The following is an 18,502-nucleotide window of genomic DNA, read 5'->3' as shown; positions in this document are numbered from 1 at the left end:
CGTTACTCTCTCCCAAAATTCTGATTTCCGTGGGTGTCTTCACCATCGTCTGGGCGGTCTGGTGCCTGGTCACGTTGATTGTCAACGTGTCTCGGGCTCGAGCGACGGGCCTCCACTATGTGATTGTCCCTTGTTCCATGCTCGGCGCTCCCTGGCTGTTGACCCAACCGATACTTCTCCCTCTTCTGAAAGCCCTGCCTGAATTGTGGACGGAGAAATGGCTTCCACTGCTTCTTTTTAACGAGGGATGGCACAATGGCTATGAACCGTTCCGGCGTGTCGGAGCAGACACATTTCTGGCCGTCTCGCCCGGCGATGTGATCCTCCATACCAGCGACGCCGGCGTAGCGTCGCAGCTCTTCCACAATAGTCGGCTCGGGAAACCGGCGCATTTAATGGGCCTATTGAATATATTTGGTCCGACTATGACAGGGACTGATGGAGCAGAGGCGCGGTTATACCGTCGCACTGTAGCCCCCTTTTTTACCGAGGCGACCATGCGGGACGTCTTTGTCGGCGCTGTCCAGGGAGGTACAGAATTGTTGCGAGCGTTGAGACAGCCCGCGGCCCATCGTCAGCTACGAACCCTATCCGCCAAACTCTCACTCCATCTACTCAGTCGCTTTTGCAATCAGGCCGAAACCCAAGAAGACCTGGTAAATGCATTGCAATGCAAGGACAAGCCGCAGGGCACGCATCGCATGACCTACAGTGAAGCTGTGTTCACCTTGCTGGAGAACTATACAACTGTATTTCTATGTCCGCACGCGCTTCTCCGTATGTGATTCCCTTGGATTTACCTGATTTGGATTTTAATAGCCTTGAATCAATTAGGAATGTCGCCTTTTAATACCCATCGTCAGGCAGCCACGGCATTTGCAGAAATGCATAGCTACATGGGAGAGATGAAGGAAAAGAAGGTGGCAGAACTCCATCAAAAGCCTCCCACCTCATCAAATAACTCTTCAAGTATCCTAGGTACGCTGATCGCCCCAACTTACCGGTGCCAACTTCTGATATCTCATTCTGTAGAGCTCCTCGTTCAAGCTGGACTCCCAGCCGCGGACGGAAGTCCCGCTGTGCTTAGACAGGACCAGGTAATTGGTAATATCTGGAACTTTGTATTCGCCGGCCATGAAACCAACGCCAACACGCTCACTTTCATCATATTGCTTCTGGCCTGTCACCCCGTCACCCAACGCACTATGCAAGCCGACCTCGATCGAATCCTCCAGGACACACCACCCGACCAGTGGACCTATGATGCACACTTCAATCCGTTGATGAACAGTCTCGTAGGGGCCGTGATCAACGAAACCTTACGTCTTTTCACTGTCCTGCCGGTAATTCCAAAATATGTACCCCCGACAGGACCTCCAGTATCTATCATTATCGATGGCCAGGTCCATCCCTTGCCCCCGGGTACAGTTGCCTTTGTGAATACCAGTGCCACTCATCGCCATCCACAATATTGGCCACGCCGGGAATCCAGTACAGACTCGATGGCTTCTAAGAATCGCATGAAGCGGCCGTTTGCGGTATCTGACTTCGATCCCGAACGGTGGATTCAAACGACAGATAGTGCCAAAAATAAATTTCTGAACCCAATTTCCGGTAGCTTTATACCATTCGCGGAGGGCAGCCGAGCATGCCTGGGGTATCGTTTTGCTCTGGCAGAATTGTGCGCCTCCGTAGCAATCGTATTCAAGTCGTTGTCGGTGAGCCTACTTACCAGAGATGAAGAAGGTGACGGCAGCAGCTTTGGAGGTTCTGCAGATACTTGGGAAGCAGCAAGAGATCGGGCCGAGCTTGCCCTTTCCGAGGGCGTTAAGTTTGATATGAGTTTGCGGGTCGTTCACAGTCTACCGGTTCGATTTGAGGCGCGTAAATAAGGTATAACCGATCGATGGAAACCAGATATAGAAACGATTTAGCCCAACAGCCTACAGTTGAAGGGTATCATTCCATAAATTGAGCTTGACAGTCATAGAAATTCAAAATCTTCAAATGCCGCACAAAAGCTTCCGCACTACCAAATATAGCCATGGTGTATCGATCCTCGCTCCCAGCTCAAATTCTATATAGATGCTCCAGAGCGTTTCGCATATCTTTTGCCTTAGTGTCAGCCTCCTGCCCCGCTTTCCTATAGGCTACGGATTACTTCTTCCAGGTCTATCAAGACACATTGATTCCAGATTCGACAATGTGGATTGCTGAGGCGAAGATGACCGTACACAATGGGCTAGAAACTCCATAGGTTTAGCGATATCGCAATTATGAGTAATCCACCTCGATATACACTAGTTTTACATTCAGAAGGATCAAGGCAGGGGTGACTAATTGTTACCCTTAGAAATTAGTGCGTATTTACATATGCTACTGATGAGATCCAAAAAAAAAAGACAGGGTCTAGACGGCGATAAGAGGAGAAGGTAAGCCGCTTAGAAAGTAATTGTTTTAATGTACACTGTCTATCTCATAATGACAAATTCACTAATTCTATAGTTATTTGAAATCATTCACTTATTGAAAATCAAGCCTAAAAGTGTGGATAAATAAGGCCTAAAAGTGTCTATTAAATGATCTTTTTGATTCTAGCAGATCATCAACCAACTATCTGATTATCAGATAGTCAGATTTCATATGTTACAGATCTGACGATGACTCTGCATGATGACTGTATCATATACCCTGCCTGTGTACCCTTACCTAGTTGCCAGGTCTTCTACCCTGAATAGTAAATATTTTCTTTGACGTTATGGCTAGGTTACGGCGGTTAGGTTATGCCACTCTACTATCAGAGTAATATCCTTGAGTTATACAAATATCGAGTTATCTTTCTTCCAGTGGCTTCTAGAAAACTGAAACGATAAAATAATATTGGCCCTTCTTTGATTCCTCTCCTTCTCACTATATAGTATTTAATATTGGTTAGGGGGGATTTAGTTCAGATTAAACATAATATATATATATTGCCCTATTAGTCTTTCTTTATCTTTTTGGCTAAGTCCATTATTTGATAGGCTGTATATCAACGCACGTTACTTCAATTTTACGGCCAAAATCTGAATAGCAATGTATTTACTGAATAAGTATGTCCTGCGTTGGATACATGGTACAGGAGCTTTGAATAACAGGCAAACATCGGCCGAAGTGGTGTTTTCCGAGCTAGGCCAACAATCAAAACCTGTGTAGCTAGGTACATAAAAAGTTCCTCACCAAGCTGGGACTCCAACAGTCACTCCAAAGGCGCGCAAAGTTACAATTGCCCACCTCTCATAAAATCAGAATTTTCACACAATGCTATGCATTTACCCAATAGCGAATTTATGACCTTGCGCACTTTACTCCCGGTCATGATTATGTATAAATAGTAGTGGATCTATTAGGGGACGCAACAAGGCCTGACCATCAAGATGCCACATATCATGTCTTCCATTACAAATTGTTGAAATAGGCGGAGGGCTATGTAAGTACACACTGTCCTGTTCTGCACTCGATATTCATATTGTCAGTACTGTTGAAGAGGGCACTGTTGACGATTCAACCCTTCTTGTATCGGATAAAACCTTACGAAGTCTCACCCTCGCGGCAACTGGTTTTATATGGCTTCATCATCAAAGCAAGAGGAGGCCTTTTGCATAGAAGCAAAATGAAAATGTGGGTTACAATACTTGCTATCAACATCTTTGCACAATAGATATCTAGAAGTTTAGTACACACAAAATTCATTAACGCCCGGCGGCTCAGCGGAAAGGGCAACTATCGCTGATCTATCAACACATGTCCTAATGTACATCTGCCGTATCTCCTTCGAGCACAAACATAGATCCTTTCAGTATATATCCTCTCAGCTATCAGTATTGTAGGGTCCTTGTGGGTTAGTTGTGTTGTTAATAGACTCGCTTGAAAGCACTTCTTCAAGTGTTAAACATCCTATTCTCGGCAGTTGATACGCGTCTACTATCTTTGGCACAAGATCGTTGGTGTAGGTTAGTTAGAGGAAGGGTATTATTGTCTTGGTTAATATAATTAGACAGTATTGAGTCGGTCTATAACAATTATAAATTGTATTGAGACTTGTACTGTCTCTAAATTCGGTATTTATTGCTGATTACCGGAAGGCGATCTCCCGCCCAAACAAAGAGAGAGATTACCCCGGTAAGTACAGATATATTGTAGTAGTGCTATCCGTTGCGTGGTCTACTTCCGATATCAGAAAAGAAAATACTCCACGGTTTCTTTTACTTGTTTGTATACACTGGTCTGTCTGCGCAATATTAATTCGGTAGAGATATCTATTTAATCTTGCTATACCGGTCCAGAGTTGAGCTAGTATACTTGCTTCTTTCCACAATAATCTATATATAGCTGTCGGGTGTGCTTTCCTGGGAGTACTGTATCTACTTGTTTGGTATATCTTCCTACATCCTCTGGCAAGGCTTTCGTGGCAGCTGCTTGGGGTTGTGCGAGATTAAACATTGTTGACTTTATTCTGGAGACCTGTACTTATGGGATAGTATTCTTATAGATCACAGCTCTGGTCTACTCCTTAGCTAGACCCAGCAGTTTATTGTCTTCGCTGGCAGAGACCCAGAGGATCTTGATATGGTTTTATTTTCTCCGCAGTCTGTTTATCAACTTGTATATCTGACAGACGAACCCCTGGTCTGACTATTATCGAGGGTTCCTTTATTGTAAGAGCCACCGCTTTGTTGCTCGTGAGTAATCTGAGCCTGTAATCTTTTAGTCCTATCAGTCTATTTAATATATGTGCTATGGCTACTAGCTCTGTAGAGAATAGATTTTACTCTGATCTTATATATAATATTACAGAGAAGGTCTTCAGTTTCAGTTTTCGATATTAAGATAGTCACTTCTCGATCACCACCCCAAATCCTATAAATCCGTTCCGTGCCGAGCTGCTAACCGCGATTTGTATTGATCCGCCCGGTACAGTCTGTAGATCTGGTATAGCTTCAATATTAGTCTGTATACGTGTCTTCTATGATACTAATATAAACAGGTTAATAGTCTCTAGTGTTTCTATCTCGATATTTTTTAGCGCGTCCGCTATCTGATATAGCAGCGAGTGGTTAAATCTTCTAAATTTCTTGATCCGAACTGTGTTTCTACAGAGAGAATTGGTATCTGGAAATATATAGAGATCCGTCTATATTTTTTACAGTCTGTCTCCAAAAACAGTGTTGCGCAGTAGCAATATAAGCCTCTGTCTCCGCTACACTGGGTGCAACGGTAAGAAATGTCCCGACAATTACCTGCGCTCCCACGCTTTGGACTCGGTTGATCGGCCCTGTGGCCTTACTTTTTAAATATATATATTCAGATATTAGAGGCGTAGTCCACTATAAGCATCACTGTCGATGTGAATAGTTGCTGTGCTATTGATAGAAACAGATCTCGAAGTTACCGAAGCTCTATCACTGTCTCAAGGCCCTTGGACGCTGCCCTTGCGATATATTTCTTATATTTGAGACTTGTGTCTATCAGGACGCCCAGAATCTTGATATAGTCTTTGGGTTCAACAGTTTGTCCCTTGATAGTGAAGGGCTCCCGGTCCGATTTATAAGCCTTGGGAGTGAAGTGTATGGTGGCTATTTTATCTGCTTCGAAAGTTGCGCCGCTCCTTTTCTCCCAGTCGAGTGCTTCATTGATAATTGCTTCAATACCTTCCCGATTACTCTGCGCAGTTAGTAGTTTTAGTACAGTGACATTCGAAATTGGCTTTCACCTCAAACACTCATCAATTGTTTTGTAGCCCCATTTCCAAAACTTTAGTTCCTTGGCACCCCCAGCTGTGTTCTGAACGTTACCAGCACTCTTTAATTCTGCAACTTTCGATTGCTTATGGTTACATCGCATTTACAGTACAGGCAACGTGGGTTGACGGGTTCGGTTTAATTAGCCAGCCCTCCAACCCTCCAATTCGTCGATGCCTAGATATCCTGACTAATTACAATAAACCTCTTGTGCGTCTCAAGGTGTCGGAGGCATTTATTCCGATTCCGAAGAGGGCACAGCAGGTACACTCATAAACACCCTCAAAACAGTTATACGGCACTCCAGGCTTCTAGTTTTTTTTTTATTTATATTATGGCTAGCAGCTTACCTGTTCCCGGCTTATTGATGGGGTTTTGGAAGGTCGTCCTCAGGAATTAGAGTAATTGCTTGAATGCTGTTGATATGCACCACATTCTCTCTTTGATTTTTACCTGTTCTCAAGATCATGATTGGCTTTGGAACCGCGACAGCCTCATAGTACTGTAACACGTATCAGATCAGATCAACCCCTCAACTCCCAACCTTGAATTTGGACATGCCCACAAAGGGTTCTCTCCTGCAATTCTAATATCTACTGTAGTAAATGCTCTTTTTTCTCTATAAACTACCGGATCCCTTCTCGGTGAAGTTTTGCCTGGTTCCTGTGCATGACATATAAAATGGTCTTCACACATGATGATTATACGGTCGCATGGATCTGCGCCTTGCCGCTGGAAATGGCGGCCGCAAAGGTCATGCTTGACGAGGTCCACCCTCCACTCCCTCAGCCAGAAACCGATCACAATGTCTACACACTTGGGAGGGTTAGTAGCCACAATGTGGTGATAGCCTGTCTGCCTGGAGGTGTCTATGGGACGATATCCGCTACAGCTGTGGCATCACATGTGGTCTCTACCTTTCGGAGTCTCCGGTTCGGATTGATCGTGGGTATTGGAGGCGGAGTCCCGAGGCCAAATACTGATATTCGCCTTGGTGATGTTGTGATCAGCAAGCCAACTGCCACTTCAAGTGGTGTTATCCAATATGACTACGGCAAGACACTTCGTGACGGACGATTCCAGCACACCGGGTTGCTTAATAAACCTTCTCCAGTGTTGTTGAAAGCTGTGTCTCAATTAGAGAGTGATTATATAACAGGAAAAAGGCTGGTTAGCAAAATCTTGATTGATATAAAGCACAAATATAAAGAGATGAGAGAAAGCTTTTCGCGTCCGAAAGACGATTGGCTATTCCGACCGATATATAATCATAAGGATGGCGAACACAACTGTTCAGCATGTGATCAGACTCAGTTAGTGAACCGTTCTGTGCGGACAACTGATGACCCTTATTTCCATTATGGATTGATTGCTTCCGGAGATCAGGTCATTAAAGATGCTAAGACTCGAGATTCTATTGCTCACGATCTCGATATACTTTGTTTTGAAATGGAGGCTGCCGGTGTTATGGACGAACTCCCATCACTTGTTATTCGCGGTATCTGTGACTACTGCGATTCCCACAAAAATAAACAGTGGCAAGGGTATGCTGCTCTTACTGCTGCTGCTTACACGAAGACTCTCCTGTCAGTGGTTCCCATGTCCTGTCACAAGAAGAAATTACAAAAGTTATGGGAACCGGTTCAGGTGGTCCCCTTTAGAAGGAACCCGCAATTTATAGGCCGCGAAGAAGAGATTACTAGAACTGAAGAATTGATTATACAAAAGAATGGACCTGACAGAATTGCTCTCTGCGGACTGGGTGGAGTTGGGAAGACCCAGATTGCACTTGAACTAGCATACCGTATGCGAGATCGAGACCCTGAGTGTTCAATTTTCTGGATCACATGTACCAGCTATGAGAGTATGGAACAAGCCTATATGAGCATCGCCTTAAAGCTGGGAATAGCGGATATAAAGCCAGCTGAGGTGAAAGAAAAAGTCAAAGCTTATCTCAGCCAGGAGTGTGCTGGGAAGTGGCTTCTTCTTTTTGATAACGCAGATGATATAGGGATATGGAGCAAGGACAACACTAATCACTCGGTACTGAGGGACTTTCTTCCTCAAAGTAACCAGGGCCATATTCTCTTTACCACACGCAGCCGGAAGGTAGCTGTGAAACTGGTGTCTTCTTATGTGATAACAATCACTGAGCCGGACACAGAGACTGCTGTCAAAATCTTACAAAACTCATTAGTTGAAAAAGCCTTACTTTATGATTATGGTACAGCCATTGCCCTTCTGGAGCGGCTGGTCTTTCTCCCACTGGCGATTACCCAGGCGGCAGCGTATATCAATGAAAATAGTATTAACCTCTCTGACTATGTTAAGATTTTACAAGATCAGGAGTCAGATGTGATTGAATTACTGAGCGAAGACTTTGGGGATGAAAGGCGCTACAAAGACACCCAGAATCCTGTGGCTTTGACCTGGTTTATCTCCTTTCAACAAATACAACGATCAAATAAACTCGCAGCTGACTATCTGTCATTGATGGCGTGTATCAATCCTCGTGATATTCCACAATCGCTACTTCCCCAGCCGAATTCAACGAAGAAAGGAATTGATGCTGTCGGCCTCCTCAAGGCTTTCTCCTTTGTTAGCGAGGATAGCAGGGATTGTTCTCTACATCTACACCGACTAGTCCACCTTGCAACACGGAACTGGATGAGAAAGAACCAACAATTTAGCCCACAAATATTGAAAGCTGCAGACCGATTGAATGAGGTTTTCCCAAACAATGCCTATACCAATCGGAAGATGTGGCGGGGATATCTACCGCATGCTCTTTCACTAATAGCAGAAGCTGACTTTCAGAAGGAGCAGAAGAGATATATTAACTTAATTGTAAATATTGGGAGGTGTCTATATAGTGACGGAAGATGGAAGGAAGCAGAAGAGCTGGGAATACAGGAGATGGAGCTCTGCAAGCGAGTGCTGGGGCCAAAACATCCCGATACTCTGAGCAGCGTGAACAACCTGGCTTTAATATACCGGAATCAGGGACAATGGAACAAAGCAGAAAGGCTTGCGATACAGGTAATAGAACTCCGCAAGCAAGTACTAGGGCCAGAGCATCCAGATACTCTGAGCAGTGTGAACAACCTAGTATTAATATACAGGAATCAGGGACGATGGAAGAAAGCAGAAAATCTGGAGATAGAGGTAATAAAGCTCCACAAGCAAGTGCTAGGGCCAGAGCATCCGGATACTCTGAGCAGCGGGAACAACCTGTCATCAATATACCGGAATCAGGGACGATGGAAGGAAGCAGAAGAGCTGGGAATAGAGGTAATGGAGCTCCGCAAGAAAGTGCTAGGACCAGAGCATCCAGACACTCTGGGCAGCATAAACAACCTGGCATTAATATATTGGAATCAGGGACGATGGGAAGAAGCAGAAGAGCTGGAGCTACAGGTGATGAAGCTCCGCAAGAAAGTGCTAGGACCAAAGCATCCATCTACTCTAACCAGTATGAACAACTTGGCATCAACATATCGCACGCAGGGACGATGGAAGGAAGCAGAAGAGCTGGGGGTACAGGCAATAGAGCTCCGCAAGCAAGTGCTGGGGCCAGAGCATCCATCTACTCTAACCAGTATGAATAATCTGGTGTCAATATACCGAAAACAGGGACGGTGGAAAGAAGCTGAACATCTGGGGATACAGGTGATAAAGCTCCGCAAACAAATACTGGGGCTAGAGCATCCATCTACTCTGACCAGTATAAATAACCTGGTCTCAATATACCGGAATCAGCGACGATTGAAGGAAGCAGAAAACCTAGGAATGCAGGTAGTAGAGCTCCGCAAGGAAGTGCTGGGGCCAGAGCATCCGTCTACTCTGACCAGTATCAACAACCTTACCTATATATGGAAACAACTAGGAAAGGTCCAAGACACCTTAACTTTGATAAAAAAGCGTCCAGAGCTCGGCCACAACTCGTGGGGTCAAGATCACTCACATACCATATCTTCCTCTAATACTCTTACAGGAAGGGAGATAGCAATGAATTCCCTATCAAAGAAACCAAACCAGCACACTTCAGCCAAAGCCTCTCTTCCCTTAACCGTCTACAATTATCCTTTCAAGCAGATGAAATTGGTCCATGAACTTATCACAGGTGGTAAACGAAGAGTAATCAAGAGGTTTTTCATGAGACGATGATCCATGCTCGATCTTTTACTGCGGCTGGATTTAACATGTACTTGACATGATTTATGTATCAATATTTAACTAGGCTTCCAGCCAGTACAGAGCACCATGTTCCTTGCCACCTTGTTCTACGTGGCTGAGTTAGACCATCCCAATCAGGAATAGTTGGCAATCTGGTAGTGGTAAATTGGAAGTGTATTGGAACCATTTTGTATGAGTTCAGGGCGAGAGGGCGAACGACACCACTTGGTCTCCTTCCGTCATGGTCTTGCCAAAAAGGTTAGATGGCGGGGCTTTCGAATGTCACTATATTCCCACCCCACTTCTCTACGAGACAATCGGTTTTGAAGTGCTAGACAGGATTTTGGAAAAGCAGATCTACCGCTGTAAGTGTCCAGTGGGATTAGCCTAAGATAGAAATAGCTTCATGTTGCAATTATACGAATACAGTTATACACAATATAGAACAGCCACAATTGTTACCACTATACAGCTACCTAAAACTACTGTATATCCTCTTCCTAAACTTATATTTAATCTATATATAAGCCTAATCCATCCAGTTACTAAAGTCCCTAGTGACTATATTAAACTATTTTCTATTCTCTATCTATCTCTTAAACTTTACAAGTTATTATGCTATGATATTGAGAATACTCTCTTATATCGCGCGAAGTCTAGGACTAGTTATTATAGATATTACTATTATTAAATATTACCGCAGTAAACTATAGATACTTTAATTAGCTTTTTCTCTAGATCAAGATACAGTATACTTGCTAGTAGTTCCGAAATAATTATTAAAATCCAGCTTACTTTTTAGATTCAAATTGATATACTTTTAAATATCGACAGTCAAAGTATATTTATTAAGAATACCAACTCATCTCGAGGATTAATTAAGAAAATTTAGTCTTGCCAAGCAGGGAGTACATATCTACAAGATATTTTAGACTGCTTAGGAGTACTTTAGTATTCTAAGAATCTAAAGATATACAGAGCTTTAGAACTAAGAAGATAGACTAAATTCTCGCTATAGTTATAATATAATAGAATTACTGTAGCAATATACTATAAATACTAAAATAGAATATTTAAGAGTAGTTACTGAATTTTACTATCAGAGAAAAAGAATACTAATTAATAGTAGAGGTATTTGTAATAGTCTTGAAGAAAATACTCTGTTAGAGAATAAATTTAGAATAGGAAATATAATGGACTGTGTTCTGCTTATTACTATTGTGACATTGTGACCTGTTTAGTACAGAAGTGAGAATACACTTTCTAGTCCTTCGGGTGAAGAATATTCAGGTCCCTGAACGGCGCCCTGAACGGCTGCTAAGAGCGGCGAGACGCCCGCGACTCACCTTGGGTGATCACAGTCATACTAATGCTGTTGTATGTTTTTCTGTTTCTTTTTGTTATTTTGCCCTTCTCATACAATGTTTTTACCCCGTTCTCCTTCCCCGCTATTACAACCCCCGCACATCTAACATATCACCTGCCCATGCTCTTTTTTTTTTTTTTTTTTTTCCATATAAGACCATACAGAAGGATTAAGCTAGACAAAGCAGAATTTGCTGAACATATCCGGCTCCAGATGGCATGACTAGCCTGGGCATTCTCCATCCTTGCTCCCTGAGTCGTTAGTGAAAATTATCCCAGGTTGTGGGAAACTAGTGCATGGAACATGCCCTGATGGCCGATACGTCGGAAGCTGCCGGCGGTTCGGGAGGCTGCCGACGTATCGGCCGATTTAGTAGGCTCGCTCGACAAGTCTGGGTCTCAGCAATGTAACATAACATAATCAGCACATTGAAATCAACCCGGCCCAAGAGCTAGCCAGCTGGCCTAGTGATAAGGGAGCCTCGGTAGAAAGCGGTAAGCTATTGCCTGCCATATTTCGTGTATGTCTGCATTGGGTGTTTTATGTTGACGAAGATAATCAGCAGCAGCATCGGCGCCTTCGACCTCGAAACGCTGTGGACCGTCAAACTCCATTGCACATCCAATGTCATGCAATAATGTAGGCAAACACAGAGCAGACTTCGCCTGTTGGCACTAGCCCATTCTGACTATTCGCGTTGAGCTAATGTCTAGACTAGTCGAGTTGTCTTTCTGGATAGCTCCAAGTGGTGGGCACATTATGAAGACTCAGATGTTTGGTTTCCAGAGTTGATTTGACTAAGATAAAATTACTAATACAGTGGGCTTTTTGTCTTGCCCGCTAGACTACGCTCTATGTCACTGTGGGGTCTCCACATTCACGGTGATCTTCCACTGTGACTTTGAATCAGTGAATCCTTTCATTCAGCTTGGATCCAAGATGGATGTCGGGTTCTTTTTGCCAGTCAGTGCCAAGTGTTATCATGACAGCCTACGGCTAGCGCACACTAGAGTATAAGGGCAAGTTGAATCAGAACAACAAGCGGCCCTGCCCTCGAAACGCGTTATTAATACGTCTCAGTGTTGCTGAAATGAGCATAGCATTAGACCACACATGATCAAACCCGCAAAGTTCATGCATGGCTGCTGCTGACTAGTGACTACCATATTTTTCCATCACGTAACAAATCTACATAGATACGATGCTTCATTCGCACTCGGAGCAAAATATATCACCGGATGTAACATTCAGTATATTGGGTTACATCGCTTTTAATGAATGCTGGGTCTCACCATTAATGGCAACAAAGATTGTTAATCTATAGGGGTAACAGAAATGTAGATGGGAACTAATGGCTGTTGTAGTGCTGCAGTTGGATATAATGTATATTACAAATTCTCGCAAGGTGGTAAAACATATGATTGTCATACTAGTATCAGGCGGCCCGCCGGCGGGAAATCTTACCCCCAAGCCTAGTATGAAAGCTGTTCTCTAACTTATTTTGGGTGTTATGCTCCTGACTATAACTTATACTCTGTATAGGCAACCTATTGTGTACCCATTTATATATTCACAGGGTAAATACAGGTATCTATATAGAAAGGTATACTTAGTAAACAGTTTTATAAATGCCAAGATCATGTTTTTAAATGCCAAGACTATATTGATGTAGAAATAGATTTAGATGGGCAATCTATACAGTTCACCTACATTGGTTCTAGGTTGGGCTGGGTTATACGAGGTTCATGATAGGTTCTGTCGAAGTCTAGGACCCCTGTAGTACAAGTTCGACAGACTACTACCTGAGACACCGTCTGCGTGGTTGGCTATATTCGCTCTCCTGTCTGTCGGAACGGATTTGGGAGGCCTCGCGCATATACTAGTGTCTCTACGTGTATCTGATAGGCCACAGTTGCATTATGACGGGGCTATACACTTTTGGTTATAGCGAGCACAAGGAAAGCGAATATTGATGAATGCCACAGCAGCTTAAGTATATAAACCCCCGTCTTCCCCTGCTCTAAATCTGCACAGCTCATCAAGCCTCGTCTTTTTGCCTTGTTCTCTATCATTCTAGCTTCAAGAAATCTCTCCCCTTTTCAAGATGCGTTTCTCCATCACCGCCATCGCCGTCATGGCTGGTCTCACTGCCAGCGGATCCGCGTTTGTCATTGACACCTACAGTGACAATAACTGCGGCAGTGTCGTCGAATCCGGTGTTAATATCTGGGATAACACCTGTGCAACTTGGCCGAAAGGTTTTAAGTCTTTCAAGATCAAGACCTGGGGGGGTTCTCATCAGAAGGGATACTTCTTCGCGGAAGGTGGCTGCGGAAGCCTTCCTGGGGCTATTCGCAAAGGATATGTGGATTCCACAACGAACGACTTCTCGCTTGGAGGATGCAATAGTTTTAACGGCGCATCTGCCAATGCAGTTGCTTCGTATTCTGGTTGATAAGTATAGGAATTCAGCTAGGTAAGCCCTCATATCACAATGGTTGAAGAAAAGCTAACTGTGCCCTAGGAGTATTGTGGTATTGTGAATTGTTGCAAGGAGGGGAGGCATGGAAAGAAAGAAGGATTCATAGACTCTCATTTATCTTTCCTTTTATCTGTCCAGTATGTCGGATATATTTCTTCCTGAAATAGCGATCAAGGCAATTAGAATCTCGCTGTTTCTTTGGTGATTTCATATTATCCAGAAGAATAGTTCTATTAAGTTTTACTGTAGTAGTGAATGGTTATCATCCTGATAAGTACTAGAATCCAAAGAATTTCAGATTGTATTAGTGCGGTCGCTCGTGCGCTTCGTATCCTATATTATTTTCAGAAATATCAAGTTCAGATATGCTCCTCGGGATTTACAGACAGAATAGAAGTGACGTAGTCTTCCTAAATAAGTTTTCATTATAACTACAAGCATGTACATTGTCTTGGAACAGTATTTATTGCTGAGAAAGGCTCTGTTGGCAACTGAAACCGGACTCTAGGCAGGTTATTGCCCCAGTCTTGGAATCGCAGAGCGTAATAGTTCTCGTGCTCGTCTGGTGCTTCTAGGTGCATTGAGATACCCACCAGTGGCGCGAGATTTTCTTCGCGCAGAACCGTAACTCCATATTTCCCAAAAGGCTCAGGGTAGAGGTACAATGTATGCTAACCTTAGTAACAATACCTAGTCAAGCTAGTCAGTACAGGTATCTATTGCTATATCTATAGAACTAGAGCACTAATAATAGATTTTAAAAAGAACCTGCTCACGCTTGGGCCAAGACTACTATATAATATAAATATTAGCAAATAGACTAAGTAATATAACCGAACTAGAAAGATAAATCTCTTAAATGGAATGAAGTATTCATTCCTTTCCATAGCTCCTATATCCTTCCAAGAGAGCTCTCTATTCGGTAGGACGATCCTATACACTTTCTGAACTTCTAGGTAAAGCATATTCAGGTCCCTGACGGAAGTCCTGAAGGGCCGCCCACAACTGGCTTTGGGTGAGCACCGTCATACTAACGCGGTTGTATGTTTTTAATTCCTAAAGATATCTTTTTAGATGTTGAGTAGTATGAGTTGCCATTGCCGCTCCCCTTCACCTGAAGCCATCTGAAAAAGGTTCCTGAAAGGCTGTGAAGTGGCGAGATGTCTACAGCGAGCCTTGAGTAGAAGTACAGTTATACTAATGCTTGTTGTATGGCTTTTATTTAATATCCTATAACCTATTGCCAGAATTTATTACTCCATCGGTTAACATATTCTGTAGCTATATAATAACCATTATTCCTCCAAACTCGTAAAAAAGGTATGCCTGTTCCAAGAAAAGACGATGTGGTAAGGAAGAAAGGTATACCGGAAGATTCAACGTCTCTATAGGTATTTATGCAATGTAATCTAGAATCATGCTATCTAAGCTCTTACCATATTACCGGCTAGCCCAGCATCACTTGCTTCTAAGGCTTTGTCCCACATTCTCGGCTTTTGAAAAGAGTAGCAGTATCAAGCACGGTTCCGTTGGAACTGCTGATAAACTCATGGGTGAGGTGAGTGCAGTTGTGAAAAGTGAGCTTACTCCAGCCATATGCTGAGTCCTGTGCCGCACGCGAGTAAGGCTGGAGAGGATAGGTCAAGGAATCGAGTCCATCATAGTGACCAGCAGCACCGTTGGTAATATACCATGGGGCGCTGGGGTTGTCCAAGCCGTTAGGGTCAGCATTGAAGATCCGGATTGGTGCATGTCTCTCGTATAAGTGCGTGTGGCCAGACAGCACGAGGTCAACACCATGCTTCAAAAAGATCGGCTCAAAAACCTTCCGGCAGTCCTCACAGACGGTGCCACTCTCGTTCTTCGCGCTGATATACCAGGGACGGTGACCGGCTGCAACACTATTAGTTAGTACTGATATTGTAATCCTCATGTCGGCTGATCTTTCCCTTTGCTTTGTTTACAGAGGGGACTTTATAGGGATGATGAGATTTTTAAAAAAAGACCTACCAGCAATAATCCATGGGGTCTTGGTTCGATCCACAGAGCTCAAATCCTTTTCAAGCCATTTGAGCTGGGCGTCGCGAAGCGTGCTAAATGGGCCGCTCTCCTCACCCTCGCTTCCTCCCACCTCATCCGGACCGATAAAACCGTGCCCGAGGTCAGTTTCCGTGTCGAATTGAATGTAATGAACCATACCACTGTCAAAGGAATACCAGAAGTTGTCTACCCCGCCAGATTGGGGGCTGGGCATGCGAAAGTGGTGACGATAGCCGGTGAAATTGGTTTGACCGGGCATACAGATGGAGACATTGTAAGAGATATGATGCGTGGAGTCGCTTGTACCACCGTTGTCACCTAAAAGCTTCATCAGACTACTTCCATTTTATGGCTGCTTTTGTCTTGGTCGTGGATGAATCTTACAGTTGGCCTCGTGATTGCCAGGGCCCACCATATATGGCTTCTTTGAAGTGATGACGGACATTTCATCATAATATTGGTTCAGTAAAGATTCGTAAACTTTGTATCCATCGGCAATGGTTGTATTAGGAAGAAATCCTTGGATTTCCTCTTTGAGCCAATAGTCGGCGTAGGCAATGTCGCCCGCTGCATTAGGAACATGGTCAATGTGATATTCCCCGTGCATCGGAAACTTAAAAATGAAAACATACGGTGCCATAAGAAGTCTGTGTTCGCTCCCTGTGCTTGGAGAGACTGCATGGTATTGTTGTCTCCAGGTTTCAACGGGTGGTCTGCACCTTTGCCGACATGAGTGGTTAGGCCTTGAGGGCCCATTACTCCCATGTCAATTGCCACAGCGACCGAATATGGAGTCTGATCTCCCCGACGGCGACTGGTCATGAAAGAGTATGGCTTGGTAGCATTGCTATGCTGAGGCAAGTAGTAGTAAACAGTGCCAGGCTCCAGATCCAGCAAAGGAACATGATTGTTGTACGTCAAAGATGTTTCATAAGTCACCGAGACCTCCGACGAGGCCTCCCGATCCAAATTGTTGGGCTTGCGACCATAGCGAACCGTGGGCTTGGCCAACTGAGAATAGGTGTTCCAACTCACCATCATACCATTTTCTCCGGCATACGCCAAGCGCAGTTGCATCGGAAAAACAGCATCATAGTGGGATGTCGCAGATGAGGTCGATGTGAAGAGTAGCGACGCAGTCAGGACTGCTGGCAGGCCCAGAAAATAAACCATGCTGAGCAAAACACTTGGTTGTTTGTTCGAAGATGCAGTCCAATGTAGCAAATATGGCGGCGGGCTTATATAGGAAGCCATATTTACGCACAGACTTAACAAGGTTTTATTTAGATCGACGCTAGATTGCTTGTTTTCTTTTGGGTAGACATTTGGACCCTGCCGCACGTGGAGCGGGTTTGCCCTGTTATAGGCGCCCAATTCTAACTTAGCCCGGGTTTAATCTCTTTTTTCGCGGAACATGCCGCCACATTACGGTCGAGCCCAAGCAAGAGAGAAATGACAGGGGGGTGAGGGGTGAAGTGAAAGAGCCATGAAAAAGGGTGAGGTCCACTAGCAGCCCACCCCAATCACGACAGTGTTGGTCTCCCACCGTTTGGTTGTCTGATGGAGATGTTGTTTGATTGACGCTATGGACGACGAGTATTGTATCCTGCAGGGAGAATATATGAAGAAACGAGAATGCACAACAATGGTCTTGAACTATTTTATTATGTCACCTATAAATATCACATACTCACAGAAAGGAACAAGTTAGCTTGAGATTGGAAAGGATAAGAGATAGCGAATCATACTAATAGTTTTGATTGCTATCTTTCCATCGGGGCCCACAACTGCCTTGGTTGTTTTGAATGCTTCGCTGGCGTCCTTGAAAGAGAACCTAATTTTCATTGGTTGTTGGGCACAGGTAAACTTCCTGGAGCCATCGGGGATGCGAACTGATGTGTTATCAGAGGATTCAGGTTAATACGACCCTGCTGAACAAGGTCAACTACCAACGCGTAGCAACCCGGACCGTACTATCTACATGTTAGCATACCATACCACAGCCTCCAAAACGCGGTACTTTACTCACAAGTAGACTACCAATTAACCTAACTTCCTTATTGACGAAAATAAACAAAGGAATCAGGTTGTCGGCCAGTCCAGCTCCGACCTGAGCGCATGTGCCGCGGCGCGCTTGACGATCCAGATGCCAGTTTGGACGGAGACTTCCGCTCTGGCGCACTCAACAAGAAGATCGGTGCCTTCACCTCGCTCACCGAAGCCAAAATTCTCCAGGATATGCTTCCCCTGTACGGGCGTTAGAGACGTGTCTGGAACTGTGAATAGGGTAATGGCTTACATGACGCTTGGAGTATGCCATCATCTCCTCTCCCTCTTCTTTTCGATTGCTAGATGAATGTCAGTTGCTGCATATTGTTTCGCAAACTCTTAGCACTGAGACTGAAAGTCGATGGCCAGGATTCGTCGAGCCCTGAGAGCTTTGGCGACCGCCACTGTCCTGTTTCATTTGTGAGCCCAGCAGGGGAATAATGTCAAAGATGGTTGGGTGTCGCCTGAAAGCGATGCCGCTTCTTGAGCAATTAGGTCCCCCGTGCGATCTTATATGCTTAATATGATATTTCCGACTTGGGCAGGATAATATAGTTTCTCTTTTCCTTTATTCTTCCTTGTTCCTTTTTTTTTTTTTTCTTTCTTTTT

The 18,502-nt window shown here is 44.2% G+C and overlaps 5 protein-coding genes across 5 annotated transcripts; 3 read left to right on the top strand and 2 right to left on the bottom strand.

Annotated features, from left to right (window-relative positions):
• On the top strand, nt 1-2,020 carry BDV27DRAFT_139131 (cytochrome P450; the record flags this gene model as incomplete). The annotated part of the gene is made up of 3 exons (XM_032069382.1): nt 1-777; nt 835-978; nt 1,033-2,020. Coding segments are annotated over 3 exons (1,781 nt in total), but the record flags the coding sequence as incomplete, so codon positions are not given.
• Nucleotides 2,021-6,461: 4,441 nt separating this feature from the next.
• BDV27DRAFT_164399 (uncharacterized protein) lies at nt 6,462-9,947 on the top strand (the record flags this gene model as incomplete). The annotated part of the gene is made up of 1 exon (XM_032073684.1): nt 6,462-9,947. The coding sequence occupies one exon, from the start codon at nt 6,462-6,464 to the stop codon at nt 9,945-9,947; it is 3,486 nt and encodes a 1,161-aa protein (XP_031920648.1).
• A 3,479-nt stretch (nt 9,948-13,426) lies between these two features.
• Nucleotides 13,427-13,777, top strand: BDV27DRAFT_164398 (uncharacterized protein; the record flags this gene model as incomplete). The annotated part of the gene is made up of 1 exon (XM_032073683.1): nt 13,427-13,777. One exon carries the CDS (start codon nt 13,427-13,429, stop codon nt 13,775-13,777), a length of 351 nt encoding a protein of 116 aa, XP_031920647.1.
• A 1,495-nt stretch (nt 13,778-15,272) lies between these two features.
• On the bottom strand, nt 15,273-17,017 carry BDV27DRAFT_164397 (purple acid phosphatase family protein; the record flags this gene model as incomplete). Its single annotated transcript, XM_032073682.1, has 4 exons — nt 15,273-15,697; nt 15,815-16,162; nt 16,229-16,411; nt 16,477-17,017. The coding sequence occupies 4 exons, from the start codon at nt 17,015-17,017 to the stop codon at nt 15,273-15,275; spliced, it is 1,497 nt and encodes a 498-aa protein (XP_031920646.1).
• Nucleotides 17,018-17,926: 909 nt separating this feature from the next.
• Nucleotides 17,927-18,164, bottom strand: BDV27DRAFT_164396 (uncharacterized protein; the record flags this gene model as incomplete). The annotated part of the gene is made up of 2 exons (XM_032073681.1): nt 17,927-18,091; nt 18,144-18,164. The coding sequence occupies 2 exons, from the start codon at nt 18,162-18,164 to the stop codon at nt 17,927-17,929; spliced, it is 186 nt and encodes a 61-aa protein (XP_031920645.1).
• Between the last annotated feature and the right edge of the window lie 338 nt (nt 18,165-18,502).

The sequence above is a fragment of the Aspergillus caelatus genome, assembly GCF_009193585.1.
Source record: "Aspergillus caelatus strain CBS 763.97 unplaced genomic scaffold BDV27scaffold_434, whole genome shotgun sequence".
NCBI classification, from domain to species: domain Eukaryota; kingdom Fungi; phylum Ascomycota; class Eurotiomycetes; order Eurotiales; family Aspergillaceae; genus Aspergillus; species Aspergillus caelatus.
This window is presented reverse-complemented; position numbering and strand designations above follow the sequence as displayed.